General features: G+C 46.3%; 1 protein-coding gene across 5 annotated transcripts in view; it reads right to left on the reverse strand.

Annotated features, from left to right (window-relative positions):
- Window positions 1-225: 225 nt before the first annotated feature.
- pmepa1 (prostate transmembrane protein, androgen induced 1) overlaps window positions 226-18,266 on the reverse strand; it is a 35,950-nt gene continuing 17,909 nt past the window's right edge. For all 5 annotated transcript variants that reach the window (XM_070959082.1, XM_070959080.1, XM_070959081.1 and 2 more), the window contains exons 3-6: window positions 9,834-9,988; window positions 7,989-8,042; window positions 7,508-7,869; window positions 226-7,268 (exon numbers count right to left, since the gene is read on the reverse strand). In XM_070959082.1, the coding sequence (XP_070815183.1) occupies window positions 6,956-7,268; window positions 7,508-7,869; window positions 7,989-8,042; window positions 9,834-9,988 (884 nt within the window). In that variant the 3' untranslated portion in view covers window positions 226-6,955. The remainder of the gene's footprint in view (window positions 7,269-7,507; window positions 7,870-7,988; window positions 8,043-9,833; window positions 9,989-18,266) is intronic.

Below are 18,266 nucleotides of genomic sequence, written 5' to 3' on the forward strand. Positions count from 1 at the left end.
TTTGTTTTCCAGTCAAAGTTCAGTTTAACATCAACTTTTTTCAAGATGCTTCCTCATTTTTAACTGAGATCAATTTTTACGGCGTACAAACACATGAATGAAATGTGCCATTTTGGATCCAAATAAAAGGAAGTGACATCATCATGCTGCTGTCCCGTGCACCAAAACGAAACACTGAGAACAAATAACAAATAAATAAATAAATAACCAGAGGTGACGCAGACGTATTTATAAAACTTTTTTATTCATTTTTTAAATCGAAGGCTAACTGAAATGTGTCCGATTCATACCATGTTCTGTGACAACAACGATAAACCATTGTCTTCTGTTTGCAACAAACAGAGAAGAAAACAACAACATAACAAACCTTGCAACACGTAGACCATCCAATATAAATTAAAATAAACTGTTTTAATACACAAATAAGCAGTTATCATCATTGAGAATAAGTAGGCCTCTATATAAGTGTGTGAGCCATGCTGTGACAGAGAACAGACTGGATTCAAACCCTCAGCTCTTCAGCGCCAGCTTCGTCTTCCTCCACTTCACTCCGGTGGAAGAATTACGAGGCCGGTGCTAAATGTGAACTGAGGGAGACCCGACATTTTTCTACACAAACAGGTCAGGGCTCCTACACGTCGTGTGGAGTTACTTCTTTTAGACAGAACCGACGGCAGCACGTAGGAACCCTGACCGGAACGAACGGATCTATTGTACAAGTCCCACATTTAACATGCTTGCAGGATAAAACGCAACAACAGGTGGAAGACTTCTACAATAGTCACTGCGGCGGACGAGAGTCCCGTAAGATATCGAGGCTTGTCTGAATGCGCGCACATAAAAAACTGCAACCGAAAGAGTGTTTTCGTATATTTTCTTCTACATTGTCGGAGGAGAGGCGCCGTGCGGCGCTGATTCAAAGAGCAGAGCGAGCAGAGAAGAAGACGACGACGCAGGATGAGCCAAAACACAAAAGGGACAACAGTTTCTTTCACGCTTCGCCTTCCTCCAGTCTGCCGCCAGGTATTCACCTTCAGGTTCAAACAGCGTGTTACTGTGCACCTGAACCACCTGTCTGCAGGTCAACAGCAGCCTGACGGGGACCAGAGGAAGACGCCCGTAAAGCAAAGTGTTTCCCCAAAGAAAATATAAAACAGAAAAGTTCAAGTCAGGTGTAACTCTTGTCTTTTTTTGTCAGCGACAGGAGTCTCGTTTAGGATGATTCCTTCTTTGGAAATGTCTTTAACGAAGCCGTGGACAGAAAACTGGGCTGTTGTTTGTGTGGACTGGAGGCCGTGTTTGTTTCATAGCAGCCACCTTGTACAGAAAAGTCATTTCTCCTGCTGCGTTCCACTAAATGTCAGAAGTGAAACAAATCTCGGCTGGTTGGTTGAACTTTATTGACAGGTTAACATGAAAACGTGGAAACACGACCGTCAGTCAGACCTCAAACACACCGTTTGCTTTCCAGGAGATGACTGAGGTTTCAGGGTGCGCTCTGCTAATATGACGTTATACTTACTTACTACTTATACTTACGTCTATGTTACCAACATTTCCAACTTTCTGACATCTCTGGAACGCAACACGAGTAATGAGTTAAATTTGAAAACATTCAGCATCTTTTTTCATCATTACAGAAGCACAAATCTGCAGGAAGAGAAGAAGAAACGCTGAAAAGTTTCGACGATAAAAGAAAAAATACTCAGTGAACATGACGAGAGAGTGAACAGACAGCAGATCTGATTACTTTGACTTACAAAGTCATCATGTGGAGTATTTTGGACAAAAACAAGCTCGGTGAGTGTTTTTGCTTTCGTCATCTCATGTTTCATCTGTTTTTCTCTCTTCCCGCCATCAACGGGCTTCCACACATCCTGGCCGTGTGTTTCGGTGCTGCCTGACGTGTCACAAGGCATCAGTACTGAGCGTCTGAGGGCTTCGTTGCACTACAACACCTTTCACAGACGGACCGAGTCTCCTCTGAGCCCGGGCGCCAGAAGGCACACATGTAGACGCTGGGCCGGGCGAGGAGAGCTGATGATTGGGGACGCGGTGAACGGACCGGGTGAGCACGACTTACGAAGAATACTTGAACTTGAAAGAGCGGGAGCGAAATGTGCTCAAAGACGCTCCCACCGAGAGGACGTCAGGACCGAATGGAGCCCACCGGCGAGCGTACGGCGGCGGGTTGAACAAACTGGGCTCGCTTAAACATGAGCTGATGTCGGCCGAAGGATTCGCGGCGTTCAGAGCTGGAAAGGGCACTTAGAAGCAGAAGCACATCGACTCGTATTCACACGTCCTCCCAGTGACGGGCAGCGTCTGTCTGTTAGGTAGTTTTACACTCTCAAGGTTGGTTTTTACAAACAGGAAAAAAAAAGTTTTGTGAGATCAATGGATTGAAGCAAAATGAACTTTTTTTGTTCTCAAGTGAATAAACAACAACAATAACAACAACAACGACAATAAAAAAACTTGCATTTAGCACACTACGTTAAAATAGGACTAATATTATCAAAAAGGCAAATAGTAGGTGTATTGCAACGCTCTCTGCGGCATCACTATCAAAAACATCTATCTTCATCATCCTCAATCTCATCATCATCATCATCCAATCATCATCATCATCTGAGACAGTAAGGAGCCGTGGCCCGGGATGATTGACAGCCCAAACTGGCCACTCACATTTTGCCCGTCTCAGCGCAGGCAGGCACACTTGTACGACATAGCAACAATAAACGATGAACGTTTCCTCGGAGACCGAGACGCAGCCAGCCAATGGCAGCCGGGGCTGGTCTGAGAGGAGCTCTGTCATTGGACAGCGGGCATCTCTAGGGAACAGGAAGAGCTTATTTCAGACAGGAAGGAGGAGGAGGGGGGAGGCAACTCTGGAGGCGAACCAGGTGTGTGTGTGTGTGTGTGTGTGTGTGTGTGTGTGTGTGTGTGTGTGTGTGTGTGTGTGTGATAAATGTTTTGCTATCTTGTGTGGTCCACAATAAGGATACAAATGTGTGTGGATGAATGAAAGTGCACCTGTGTGAGGTCTGCTAGTTTGTTTAGTCTGCTGTGTGTGTGTGTGTGTTTGTGTGTGTGTGTGTGTGTGTGTGTGTGTGTGTGTGTGTTTAGTTTTTGTCTAGACAGCTGGAGGTCTTTCCCAGGGCAAGCCAGTGTACATTAACAGAACATCCACACGGTCACACCCAGGCACACACACACACTCTCACACACACACACACACACTGTGCCCTGGGAAAAGACGTTATCTGCTGAGTCGACGAAAACTCTGCTGTAACACTTCCTTCACGCTTAAAGCAGAGAGAAACGTGTGAGCAGTTCAAACAGATTATTTCTGGCTCGGACACATTTCGGGTGTTCAGCTGAACTTTAAAGGACGAGTCTGCTGGAAGCGTCCCTTCAGTCCACACTGACGCCTTTGAAGCAGGAGTCTAATGCCTCTGTGGTGTGTCAGCAGCACAGGTAAAACTCCACCTGTGCGAGTAAACGCGTGTCTCGGCTGAGCCTCTGAACCCTCCTCTCCTCCCGTCTTTTTTTGTATCGTCAGCCAGCGCCGGTTTCCCTGAAGTGCGAGATTGATCCTACACTGTTGAGCTTCTCATGAATTCTAAGTATGTGACTGTTAACGATCATCACTCTGGTGTTTGTGCTGTGAGGCCCCGATCAGAGTCTGTCCGGTCTTCTCATACCCGCTGCAAACCCTCCACTGCAGCGAACCAAACCATTTAAAAAGGACGGAGCCCAGTCCGAACACGAGCATCAGACTGGTCTGAACTCAGATCAGGACCGGGCTCGTCATCTCACTCCGAGTCAAAGGTGATTCATGCTTTGATTGATCCCCTCGTCGCTCCTGTAGCTGCTTTGGGTCAAGAGATTAAATTCTTTGCGTCGTGATTTTCTTTTGTCATTAAATGAAAAAGTTCAGTGCAGCACAGGAACAAATCAGAAGGAGAGACAGTAAACAAGATGGGGGAAAGAAATGATTATTGGTCAAATGTTTGTCTTCTCTTGTGTCAAAGACGTTTAAGGCAGAATTCATTCAACAACAGAAAACTGACTTCTGCTGTTTGGAGAAATAAAGGATTCACCTCATCAGGATAGAAAACATCTTTTTTTTGGCCTTTTGACTCTACAAAGTTAAGCTGACTCAGGGGAGTTTTGGCTGTGGTTTGGTCCCTGTGGAGGGCGCTGTTGCATAAAGACCGGACGCTCAGGGCCGCCGGCCTCGTGTGGGCCTGGGGAACCTTCCGGTTCGGAGGAAGGTCCCACTCGACACTTCATACAAGCAGCAAAGACAAAAACTACAAACGTCTACAAATTCTGATCATCTAACCTTCAGAAAACTAACGCGTCGCCTTCGTCTCCTCGCTCTCAGACAGATGACAGAAGACGAGCTGCTGTCAACACTCGTGTCACTTTTCAACACTTCAGTGTGTCTCATTTGCAACAACCCGTCTCGTGCTGCGTTCAACACACAAAGAGTTCTGCTCCCAAACTGAAACATCCACCATGGGAAGAACAAGCTAAAAACAAACAAATGATAATTAGGTTTAAATGGACACTTGACCTTTTGTAAAGCCTGTCCACAGCATCAAAAGCTCACAGTCACGATCTCTGTTGGCACTGAAGGTTACCGCTAACACTGCTGGAAAAACCTGAAGCGACACCCAGAGTCATGACTTCAGAAAAATAAATCAGCATTCCAGGCGGTGAGGTTACGATTGTTCTCCGCTTGAAGGATGTTTAAAGTTTTGGAGTGTAACTCTTTGCATCTTTTAGGAGCGTGGCGATGAAGGTGACCTCAGAGATGAAAAGGGTTTGTCTGTATCGTGTGGCGGCGAGCCGAGGCCGACGCCAGCTGACGGGGGATTGTTGTCTCTTTCCCGGTGCAGTAAAGTGCTCAGAGATGCCCGCAAGAGAGAGAGGGACTGACCGGAGGGGACGGTGTGTGTGTGTGTGTGTGTGTGTGTGTGTGTTCTGAAGGCAGGAGGGAGTGTGTGTCGGTGTGTGAGGCCACAGCGGTGCACAGTCGGCGTATCGCTTATTTCGGGCCTGCAGGTTTTTTATTTTTTTTCTCAGTGCACGACAAAAAGGAGGTTCGGCGCCGCTGGGTCTGCGTCGTTTCTCTCTCTTTTCACCCGATGAACAAAACTTCTGACATTCAAATAAAAAAACACACAGGAGGATTAAAAGCTAACGACTACGTCCTGCTCTACTGTTACATCACACATCGTCTTGATTAGTTCAGACACTTGTTGGCGCGACAACGTCTGATGAGCAAACTCGTATGTGCTTGACTTGTTTGGTCGAGGTAGTGACAGCCGGCTTTGGGATTGGCTAACGATTCGGCCAACGGGGTGAAAGAGAGAGCGACAAGCAGCCTTTCTGATTGGGCCCGCAGATTGAACACTGACTTGCGGTTGGCTCGCAGGACTCGGACGTTTGCATAAAGGAGGGATTTATTATTCTTCTAATCAATGGTACAGTAACGGTTGATCCGAGTCTGTTGAGCCAAAGTCAGGCATGATATGCAGCTGTGATCCGTGTGCACGAGTCGGTCCGACCCTCCGGTAAGTCCCTGTGGTTTCAGGTCTCTCTCGATCTGTTCACGCCTCAATAGACAGAGCTCCTTCACAATAAAAGTCTCTCTCACACGTTCCATCTGCGCATCCTAAAAAATAGTGCAATTCTTTTCAGCAATTATATAAATAACTCTAAATTCGTGCTTTTTAAGTTCGCTCTCGGTTTGCATACATGTGTGTATATATACTCAGTCTGTAACATATATACATGCCAACATGTATGTAGCAAAATGTTCAATGTGAGAGTTGGCACCCCAACAGTTTACTGATGTTTGTTTCTTTCTCTAAAACTAGACAACATATAAAACCAAAAAAACGACATCTTTACTCATAAGAATCTATCAAGTTTAGAAAAATACCCCTACTTTCTCTGTTTTCTCTCGTATCAATCATGTCGCGGATTTCTTTCTTTTTCTGTGATCTTTGTGCAAACCTTCTTTAGAAAACATAAAATAAAAAGAAAAAGAGGCTAAAATAGGATTTCAGCGACAACTCCTGCACCGGTTGGTCGTTATAAGGCAGAATGTTTAGCTCGAGGACTTTCAGCACTGTGCTACAGCTAGTAAGCTAGTTTAAGGTAACGCTAACTAAATGTGAACTCTTCCTGGAAACAGTCTAATGTGCTCGCAGGTCCCAGTGATGCGGCTAAAGCCTGGTGCAGGAGTCGCTGCCGCCATTGGACTGTGCAGTCGTGAACGTGGAACAGAACCAAATGGGGTCGAAGCAGCGATGGCGATTATCACTAGAAAACAAAACAGAGCCTGGAAGAACCAAGAAGATTGCAACATTTCGCCATTTGCCTGGATAGGAATTTTTCTGTAAGCGCGAAAAAGACAAACAAACAAAGAAAAACTTCTATAGAAACAAACAGAACAAGTAAATATTTATAATGAACGAAGACGAGTTAGATCAGTCTAATAGAGGAGGGCTGAGGTGGCGCTATCAAGGGAAGGAGGAGGCTTCTGACTCCACCCTTCCCTTTGCACCTCCTGCCCCCTTCTCTGACATCATCTGAAGTGCTCCTCAGACAGGAAGTAAGAAGCTGTGGAACAGGAAGTACCAGATTTTCTCCTGCAACTGTGCTCTGCAGGAGTGACGTGGTTTCCAGGTGTTCTTACCTAAACGAGAAGCCAGCGTGTGCTGCTTCCCAGTCCTAGCCCGGTCCATGAAGTGGGGGAACTGAAACTGACCGCGTGTCAGCTACAATTACAACTAACGTCAACCAGCCCTTCGACCATTCAGAGCAGATTTTACCATCGACCAGGTTGTTCCTCATTCCCTGCTGACCACTTCCAAAGTGGTGAGCAGGCATTATCCTGGTTTTCGCAGGGGCTAGGAATAAGGAAGCAGTACTGTCACACCTGCTGGGGCTTCTGGGATTTCTCCTTCGTATTCTTTGCATTCCTGTTTTCCACACTTCCTTGCTGCTGAAGCGGAGGTCGCAGCAGACCGTGTATGAACGAGGATGCGGGTGATTGTGAGGACGAAACAGTCCGATGGTTGTGGCTGGGGGTCAGGGATGTCGGGTGGTAGTAGTGCCCGATCACCTCGCTGTAGGTCGGGGGAGCTCCTTCTACTCGAGAGCCCTGCTTCTGCTGCCGGGACAAGGCCTCCTGGGCTTCTAGCACACTGATGCCTGGGTGGACGCTCGGAGGAGGGGCCTGCAGACTGGAAGCACAGAAATAAGGGTCATGAAGGAACTTTTCCAAGAACACTGGAACCTTATTCGCATTTTGACCACTTCCTAACTTACGTACAACTTCCTTACTTACTACCAATAAGCATTAATTCAGGAGTTTAGTGAGGAAAACTCTTGTAGAATATGAGGCATGCAGAATAATAGATCAATAAATCCGTATCATGACTAATGAAGATCAAAGGACACATGACAGCTTGTTCCTTGTTACCTGGCCTGCAGGCAGGAGCTGGACGGGTCGAGCGGGTGGGAGTCGAACACTGTTCGGTTGGGCGGCGCTCTGACCGACTCGCGGTTCAGCTCCATCTGTTGCTCCGGGTCTCGGAGCTGCAGGGTGCAGGGGCCCTGGTACGGCGGGGGCTCCTCCCCGTCTGAGAGGCAGATGGTGGGCGGAAGATCGATGAGGCTCTGGGGCAGGTAGGGGTACGTGGGCTGGAAGCGACTGGGGGCGTATGTGTGCTGGAAGCGCTGGGACTGGAGGGGAGGCTGGGACTGGGGCTGGGCGTGCTGGGGCTCCCGCTGCAGGTAGGACGAGGCTCCTCTGTCTGGAGGACGTGTGTTATACACCTGGTGCTGTGGTGAGGAACGACATCACATTACTGCTGTACTAGAATAAACTGAGTTGTGATAAACTTTCTGCTTAAATAAACGTGCTTTGTCTAAATGTTAACTCTTAGTTTAAGAGACCTCACCTCATTTAGACCACTGTTGGTCCCCGTGCCCTCAGAAGACCACAGACTTCCCTCCTGACAGAAAAAGAGAGAAATCACACATACATTTCATACTATTCATACTTGTACTCCATACTGCAGTACTGCACCGTCTGCTCTACTGTTGATGCTTCAGAGGTTAGTGTTGCAGAAATATATTTATTGCATCTTTTTGTTTGCATTATGTTTTATTTTGAGAACAAGCATTCACCAGCAAACATGCATCAAGCTGCGACTTTAAAATTGTGTCTTTTGTGCTTTTTGAGTACACATTTGTCCACTAGAGGGCACAACAAACCCTCACAGCTGCAGGGCTCCTTTACACGTCCTCATGAAGCGTTGACTTTATGAGGCCTGCTTTAACTGCAGCGTGTCTCAAATTTCACACACCAATATTTTTATTAAATCCATGGGTGTTGAGGATTTCGTACTTTGCTTTGACGACCCGGCGTCCCCATGTAGATTAACATTAAAAACTTTGAGCTGACACTGACGTCTGTCTATCAGTCTGTATGAATCTATGGGTGTCTTGATGACACGTGGAGAAACAAGCTGGGACTGAACTCTTCATCGCTCGTCTCTCAGCGCCTCCACATGGTCGCAGCTCACAGTGAGGAGAGGACGAAAGCGGCTCTTTCCCTCTATAAAAATGTCCAGACGGAACTTTTTCAACAGTTTTCTTGTTCTCTGGCCACAGTTGTCCGGCCCGTCTGTCTGCTTGCGTGTCTGACTGACTGTATGTGTGTCAGTGTGTCCGTCTGCTAATCCAAATTAACTAGGACAATGACTCCCCTGAGCTTATCAGGAGCCCTCTCTATGTGTGTGTGAGTGTGTGTGCGTGCATGATTATGCTTCATCCTTTACTCATATCTTACTTGCAGACTTGAGCCACACACACACACACACACACGCACATACACACACACATCAGTGATTCAGCAGCAGGTGATTCAGGGAGAGCAAGTGAAGTCATATGTTTGTCGAGGCCTCAGGTGTAAGTCAGCTCGTGTGTGTGTCTTGAATTAGTCTTTGCGAGCCGCCGCGGCCCTTGATGAAGATATGAGTCAGTGTGTTAGCATTAGCCCGCGGCGGTGTTTAATCAGTATGATCACATGCTGTCACTCAGCAGCTCTTCAAACAGTTCTTATCATGTTCCTTTGTCCTCATAATACATGTGTTTCCTATTTTTAATTCTGTGTTTTCATCACTTTCTTGATTTCACCTGTGCGCTAGCAGACTTGGATGTGGTTGTATGTGCACTATTTGTTTGGTCCTGATGACATTTGAGTGTTCAACACTCACAGCGGCTGTAATTCAAATGTTTTCATTTCTTGCATTTGTCCTTTTTGACCTCATCTTACTTTCTTTTTCTGTGACGCATCAATTTCTGCCATGAAAGCCTGTTGCACGCAGTAAGATGTCAGTTTTCATAAAGGACTTCATATCGTAATCATCTTATTTCACCGCCGCTTTTTCTTTAAGAAACCAAAGCTTCTGGCCCTGAGTTTGGCCACACTGACACTTGGGAAAAATATGCATGTTTAATAATCACAAAGCCATCTGGTCACGCTTACGCATTTAAAAATCCAGCTCTAACTGTACCAGAGATTAATCTGATCAGATTTCTTCCAGAACTTTGATGTTCAGTGATATTAACACCCATAAAGTGGTTGCATCTTTTCAGTGCAAGATGTTCTGTTCATGCTCATCTTATTTTGTATTGCAACACCCATTTCTGATCAGATATGTGAGAGAAATGCAGTTAAATTATATGTGGATACAGTTTAGATCAGGACGGACGAGGTGGACATGAAGTGTTTGACTTACGCTGGCCAACGGCAGGTGTCTCCTGCGTGTGGGGGCGTGTCTGGAGAGGAGGGAGCGTGCTGATAGGCGGTAGTGGTTCAGCAGACAGGTGATGACCACCACCATCACCATCATCACCACCACGATCACCAGGATCTGGACGAATTCCAGCTGGGCTGCAACAGGAACATGGAGACAAACATCACGGTCAGTTGACCCGTCACGGTTAGTCTGTCTGCTCTGTACGAGGTCAAGGCTGGAAAAAATAACCCTGATGACGTCATTGTGATGTCATCAGGGTTATCTCTTCCTGGGCTTGGAGACTGCAGATTTAAACAAAAGCCTGCTTTACAAACTGGGGCACAGAGTTTGCAAAACACTTCCAGGAATGAGGAGACCAATGAAAAGATTTTATCCAGGTGCATTATGGGAAGTGGAAACTTGACTGGTACAAGGGACTAAAGTCAAAACATTTTGGCCTCTGCTGCATTCAGCTCAACGTTTTTGTTTTTTTTCATAAATATGTCATTTGCAAGTCCTCTATATGGAAGCCGAGACTAAATCAGTGTAATGTCCCTTTAATACGACTCTGTCACAGTCATCACTGAGCATCATCGCCATCATTAAGAGAAACTGTTATATAAATAAATAAAAACCAGATGTGGAATGAATCCAAATCTATTGTACTCATCTTCTCTATACATATATAGTATACATGAAAGTTTGCAAATAATCACCTGCTGACGGTTATGAATACTGGATACTTTTACTCACTGAATATGGTGATAAGAAATAAAATGACTCCAGTGATAAATAATGAAATATCAACACTCTCACTCTGCTGTGACTTCAGTCAGCAGCTCGCCAATAAAACAGTGTCTGAATTTAAACGCATATAAACGTTTCTGTGCTGCGAGAGAAGAAAGGTTCAGACACAGTCCAGACGGGGATGTGGTCCTTACGTGGGGGTCAGGGTGTCTGACACACGCGCACACACACACACACACACACACACACACACACACACACACACACACACACACACACACACAGAGCCAGACTAGACCAGACAGACAGGGCTAGCTTTGTTTAGAGACAGTCTGCTCTAACACCCCCTCTGCACCCACCACCCCCACCGACACCCCCCCCCCACCACCACCACCACCACACACACAAACGGAGCCTTTTTCTCACACTTTTTTTCACAGGGAGCAGGCAGAGGTCAGGGCCAAGTCAGACAGAAAGTAGCCTGCAGACAACACACATACACACACACACACACACACACACACACACACACACACACACACACACACACACACACAGTCTGACTCTGACCACCTTGTCTAACCATTACACAACATGAAGACACACAGTCAGACAGTCAGGTGACTCCTTGGACTCTCAAAGCTCTGTTTGACTTAGTTACACAGCACATGACCACAGTAGATTAATGAAACAGCAGCAATGACCACAACAAACGTCCACAGAGTCTCAGTCAACACGACACAAGTAGGTGAAAACAGCTGCTTTCATGCGAGTTACTGTCCTGTGCAGAAAACTCCATGAAACCTGCTTAAAGGCCCTCAGTGCAGGTGATTTGACTCAGTTACAGCCAGGTTTTAATGTGCGGCCTGGTGTTCAGCCAGAGAGGCTTTTATTCACATTCCAGTTCAGCCAAACTGGATTTGAACCTCAGAGTTTAACCAGCCACCGCTGCTGCTGGACCAGAGCAGAAGACCTCGAAACGACGGCTGTTTCATCGCCCAGCAGAATAAAAGCACGTGTCGGGAAATTTACAGTTAAGTTGACTTTCAGAGCAGAGCTTGACTTCGAAATGAAGGTTATCAACCTGAACTGAACAGCTGGAACATCCATCCATCCATCCATCCATCCATCCATCCATCCATCCATCCATCCATCCATCCATCCATCCATTTTCTATACCGCTTATCCCTTTTGGGGTTGCGGGGGGGCTGGAGCCTATCCCAGCTGTCAAGGGGCGAGAGGCGGGGTACACCCTGGACCGGTCGCCAGCCGATCGCAGGGCAACACATAGAGACAGACAACCATTCATGCTCACACTCACACCTTTTAAAGTCACCAATCAACCTAATGAGCATGTTTTTGGTCTGTGGGAGGAAGCCGGAGTACCTGGAGAGAACCCATGCATGCACGGGAAGAACATGCAAACTTCGCACAGAAAGGCCAGACCCGGAAATCGAACCGGCAACCTTCTTGCTGTGAGGCATGCGCACTCAGCTGGAACATCAGGAGGTTAAATCCTCTTCCACACAGTTACCATATATCACAGTATGGTACATTTTCTGAAGCTTCAGATGCTACTTCTCTAATGAGGCACCCTCAAATTAAAGAGTTTATCACTTATCTACAATAATAAATCACTTCATTAATGTTTAATGCATCTGGTCACACAGATATCCAATTTATAGCCATACAAGCAGCAAATGATCACATTTGAGAGGTTGAAACCAGTGAAACGACTCTACTGTCCTAAACAACACATTTAAAAGAAAAACTGAAGAACTTGAGGAGCATCATCCTCCAAACTTCCTCTGGCTGCAACAGCATCAGTGCTGAGTGCAAGAAGCACATCAAGCCAGAGAGGAAACAGCCGAAGGGTGTGAACTGGTCAAAGCTTGGTTTTCTTTGCTGTAAGCGCGATGAGGAACTCACCGCACAGCTGCGTCTGAACACAGTCGTCATGGCCGTGACTCCCCGACGAAGGCTGCATAGTCCCTGCGGTACGAGACCTCTGCTCAGACCAAGACTCGCAAACGCTGATATTCCAGTGACTATAAGCAGACGGTCTTTTCCAAAGTTAACGAGCTGAGATAAAAGCCAAAAGAACAAAAATAAAAGAAACGAAAACAGATCTTCCCGCTGCGGTTCAGCTCCAAACTACATGTCCTGTGGATGCTGCGACACCGTGTGTGTCCTCGCCGGCCGACACACACGCTCTGAGGCTCGACCCAGCTTTGTCTGCAACTTTTTCTCACACGCATTCCCACACTGTCCAGACGCACACACACTGAGGAAACAGCTGACCGGACCCCCACCCCCACCGACCCACCGCCGCCACCGCCACCCAATGGCTGCAAACAAAAGGGGTCAATGTGAGGGAGGAGGGGAGGGGGGAGAGAGAGACGGAGAGGGGGGAGAGAAAAAGAGGGGGAGTGGTGGGAGCGTCTGGGAGACACAGATGGGTCAGAGGGACGGACAGAATAATGATGAGAGCGAGAGACGGGGGGAGGGAGGGGGAGGCTTGAACCTCTCCTCTCATTAGGACGGATGGAAAATCAAGAATTTTAAAGCCATGAACTGATCTGTGGTGAGCTTCTCTCTAAAGGAGGGGTGGTTTTATGCATGATACAGGTCAGATCTGACAAGAAATATGACACAAAATCATCAAAGCGGTTCTCCACGTCTCCGCTTGTACAAACACTGACAGTAAACTAAATCTGCCTGCGGTGGAGCTGAGGAGCTGAGGAGCACGACGTGGAGGTCGTGGGTTTTGTTATGCTGAGGAGAAACTGTGAGAGCGGAGAAGTTCTTTAATGTGCAGGGAGGGTTTCCTGTTTCCTGTTGGACTGTGGTGGGGGACCACAGACAGGACGGAGCTTCTGACTGCATCAGCTCATCAGCTAAGCTACGTATGCGCTCTGCACCTGCTGGCTAAGCTAAGCCCAAACACCCGGTAACAAACAGCAGAGACAAACTGGAGCGTAAAGTTTCACTGCTGGGACGTTAAAACATCAGACATGTGAATGTCTGACAGCTGTGAAATGAATGAAAAGGACTGAGGTTTAAGGACTGACTGCGCTGTCTCAGGTAAATACCTGCTGGTCGGGTTCACAGCTCTGCTTGTGTAAACATCCGCCTCAAATCAACGAACGCAGGATATGAATGTGCTACACAAATCCTGCATAACCTGATCTCTCACCGTATTTTCTCAATGGTTTTCATTACACTTGTCAATCTAAGAAAACCGAGGTGGAGTGGAGGAAGGAAAGAGCAGAGGAGCGTAACCACGCTGCTGAAATGAGGAAATGTAAACAGTCGCATTCCTCTGCTTATTTAAGACTGTTATCACTGCAAAAGGCAGAAAGGAACAGACACTCAAACACACCACGGTGCCAGCCTCTCCATCTGTGTGAAGCCAGCCAGACCTCCACCGTCGTGTGTGTGTGTGTGTGTGTGTGTGTGTGTGTGTGTGTGTGGGCACACTGCCTGCTGACAGCTTGTCTGTCTCTCTGTTCTGTCAGCTGGTGCTGAACTCCATCTTCCAGCCAAAACACTCCCACAACTCCTTTCTCCTTCCTTTATCTCTTTACGAACTCAAACACAGAACGCTGATTCCAGGACAGTTGGGTCTAAAACGTAAATAAAAACAGAATGCCATCATGTGTAATAAACTGTGTTTACTGACAGCAGTTTTCTGAAGTGTCCCTGAGCTCATGTCGTCATATTCTTCGTCCAATCATGTGTTCACAGAGTGGTGAACCTCGCTGTGAACGACTGAGCCTTTCCAGGACGCCCCTCTCATACCCAATCACGATCCTCTCACCTGTCACCAGTGAGCCTGTTTACCTGTGGAATGATCCAAACAGGTGTTTTTGGAGCATTCCACATCGTTCCCAGTCTCTGTCCCAAAGTGTACAAAAATGAATCAATGAAGCTGATGAGGTCAGTCAATAAATATGTTGTTTTTGTGCTGTTTTCAGTCGAGCAGATGTCAGAAAGAATCAGCAAATGATCATTCTGTTTTATTGTGTCCCACCTTCTCTGGAATCAGGGTCAAATGAAACCTGTGTTGTTGCCAGTCATCATTACATCAGAAAATGACTCTTATTTCACTCCACATCAACACCAAACCAACCAATATCACTGTTTTTTCAATGCTTTCTGTCGAGATAAAAACAGACTCTGCTGCTTCTTCATATTTTTGTTTTGACTGTTTGATTCTTTTCTGTCCATCTTGGACTTTCTGTCCAGTAAATTTGACTAAACTTGAAAACGGATTTCCTGGCTTTGTTTCTCCAGATTAATCAGATTCACGAACGTTTTTTCCCAGCAGGTATTTTGACACGTTACAGCACGGAAAGCGCAGGTGGGCCTGAAAACACGACTGATGGCTCAATAATGATCACCATCACCGATGCTATTCATCACAGCTGTGTTTGATCTCTGCTGGGAAAAACGTCTTTTCCACTTTAGTTCCACATCGCTGAAATGTTGCATCTGTTATTTCATTATGTGTTATGAGATGAAACCCTTTTATTAGCCATCCAGTTTGAGATCACATGCATTTTTTACACTTTAATGATCAGATCATGACTGACAGTGCGCCTGGTTTGCTGCAGTATTGAGGAAATGAGTGAAAATTTGCTGTTTCCATTCAGCTTCTCTGATTTGATGAGTCATAATTCATAGAAAAATACTTTCTGACAGTGTGTGTGTGTGTGTGTGTGTGTGTGTGTGTGTGTGTGTGTGTGTGTGTGTGTGTGTGTGTCAGCCTGCAGTTAAACTTGTCAGCTCCCAAATGGGGAGGTCAGCGGGTCACTCAGCAGACCTCCCCCCTCCTCTCTCTTGTCCTTTCTTATTTTTCACGCTCTCTCTTTGCTCTCCGTCGCCTCTTCCTTCTCCTTCTCTCTCATCCCTCCTCTACCTCACTCCTTCCACTAACAGGGAAATCATTTTCTCATGTTTTGTTTCCATCCAGATGTTCTGCACATCCTAAGTGAATTTCCAACAGAAGGTGTAACGAGATTATATAATAACATCAATACACCGTTTTTTCCACTGTGTCAAAGCAGAAAAACATTTTTTGTGCAATATGTCTGCACATTTTCCACTCAGGTTTTTCTGTGTGTGTCTTAACTGGACAAAAAGGAATGAAATGTTCTTTCTTTTCTTTCTCTCGTCTTCAGCCGCTGCCTCCCTCTGCTCATCCTTTATCTCTAAGTCGTTTCCTTTCAATTGCAGGAGCTTTTTTTTGGCATGACAAAATCATTTTAAGCTAATGTGCTGTGCAGATGCACCGGTGAAAAACATCCTTGAGGCCAAAACATGCTTCAGTGAAGAAACTAAATAACACAGCTTCTTTATCGCCGAGCCAAACAGCACTCAGGCTTTCCTGCCTTTGATTTCTGTCACTTTATTTACACCAAAAAATGCGCACAACTACTTTTTATTTGCCGAATCCAAATAAAATACTGAGCTTTCTTGAGCTTCTTTCTGCTCCATGTTTTAGAACGATTTCTTTTGCATCCAGAGCAGACCTTCACCTTTTCAGTAAAACTTTTCATTTAGTTGAACAGCGACTTCATTCAGCTGCTCTACTGTATGTATATATTTTCCCCCACTAATGTTTTATCCATTTAAAAATAGCCATAGAGGTTCTCTACTTGGTGCTGTAAAAAAAAATCTATGTTTTCATTTATTTCCATTATTTTTGCCTGATTTAAGCACAGTGAGTTCCTTTGAAACCGCCTGTACATGTAACCGGTGTCTGTATCCTCAGAAAAGAAATGCAGAGGACATGACTTTGGTAGCGTTTACGCCTCCATGTCTGTGAAAAACATGTTGTTTGTAGATATTCTCTTCCTCAACTAACTGACTTGCGGTGTTTCGCAGTCGGGCCAAAGACAATTTTCCACTTTGTTTCAAATTTCCACAGACGATTTGTTTCTCCGGCATGGGCGGCGTCGTGTAAACGTCTCCGCACCCTGAGGACAAACGGTCACAGAGCTGCAGAAAAGACTGGATGCTCCTCGTTACACGCCGGGAGGAAAAGTCCAGAGACCAATCACGAGTCAGGGCTGACACCTGTCCCCTGCACCGTCCTGAGAGAGCTGACTCATCGACTTTAAATCTTGTCCTCTCTGGTTATTACGTCCTGACTTGCTAAGAAGACCACACTCTGTAACAGCAGGCCTGTGTCTCAAACTGGAGCTCGAAAGACGTGGACGTTGGGCTCGACTGAAAGGTCTAATGAAGAAAACACTTTGAGGCTACATTCAGGGAAAAACTGCATTCTTGATGGGAACTGAAAGTGAGGATGTCTCAGCGTCTGCAGCACCGTCCTTTTTTATGTCCGTCTCTGTTTGTGAGTCCCCAAACTTTCTGAAAGTTTAACACGGAATAACATGCAGGGGCTCAGTGCTGCTGCTCTGGGCAGATTACTGACCTCATCTGACAGGATTTATCTGCACTGAAGTTACAGTTCTTTCATTGTGCCTTGTGCAACTCAGAGGAAAACAACAATAAAGCCATTAAAACATTTTCACTTCTCAGCCATGTTGCATGAGAGAGACTGCTGATCTCTTCCCTCCCTCTGGGGTGTTGTCTAGACAGGAGGAGGCTGTAAGCCTGGCAGGCAGGCAGACACTCCATGGTTAATCTAAAGCAATTAGCTCATTTGTCATCCGCTGCCTGCTCTCCGTCTACTGCCTCCTCCTCCTCCTCCTCCTGCATTCAGCTAAAGGTCACAGCCGGTCATTGCCGAGTCAGATGGCTCAGAGAGAGCAGACAGTCGGAGGAGGGGGGTCAGGAGGACGAGGCGAGGGGAGCAAAAGAGGATGATATGAGGGTAGGAGAGAGGACGGGGTAGAGAGAGACAGGGAGGAAGACAATATGATGAGGAGGAAGGAGGGAGTGGAGGAAAAGGAGGACATCAGCTGCAGTGGAGCAATCTGAATGGCCAGAATCATTTATATCTAATAGCCGTTAACAACATTTTACACCAATTTTAGAACATTTTCCACCACAACAGGCAGCAAACTGGAGCACCAACAGACTCCGTCACAGCAGCTTCACAAACACGAACACTTAAGTCAAACACGAAACCGAGAAGATGAGCGAGCACGACAGGATGTGCACGTGGGCGAAACACGCGGCCTATGACCAGTCAATCACACGGCAGTTCATAATAACGCAGCGCAGTGACGATGTGGACATTTCACACGGGAGACGGGCGTGTAAGCAGATCCACATATGCACATTCAACCAGCGTTAGACCTGTTTGTCACTGCAGGCGGAGGCTCCACCCTGTTGGGCTTTGTGATGAAGAAGTTTTTGTTTCACATCTCCGCACGCTCCACATGTTAGAGCCACCTCTACTAATCGAGGGCTATAATGAAATGACATATCACACGGTGCATTATGGCAGCACAGTGGCAGTAATCGCAGTCACATTATGTCCCCTGGTAGCTGACTGGACTGAACTCTCAGCAGGGGTCTGTCTGACGGGATCATCAGCGCCCTCAAGTCTTCGCTTACTCTGATTCACTTCAAAACCTCCCATAACACCTCAATGCATTTGAGTTGCATCACTTTACAGGAAGTCTTCTATTCTATTCTCTCATATCATATTATATTATGTTATATTATAAATAGACTGATGCATATCGTAAAAAGTCTCCTAATTGGAGA

This window comes from Chaetodon trifascialis, chromosome 3, assembly GCF_039877785.1.
Source record: "Chaetodon trifascialis isolate fChaTrf1 chromosome 3, fChaTrf1.hap1, whole genome shotgun sequence".
In the NCBI taxonomy this organism is placed as follows: Eukaryota; Metazoa; Chordata; class Actinopteri; order Chaetodontiformes; family Chaetodontidae; genus Chaetodon; species Chaetodon trifascialis.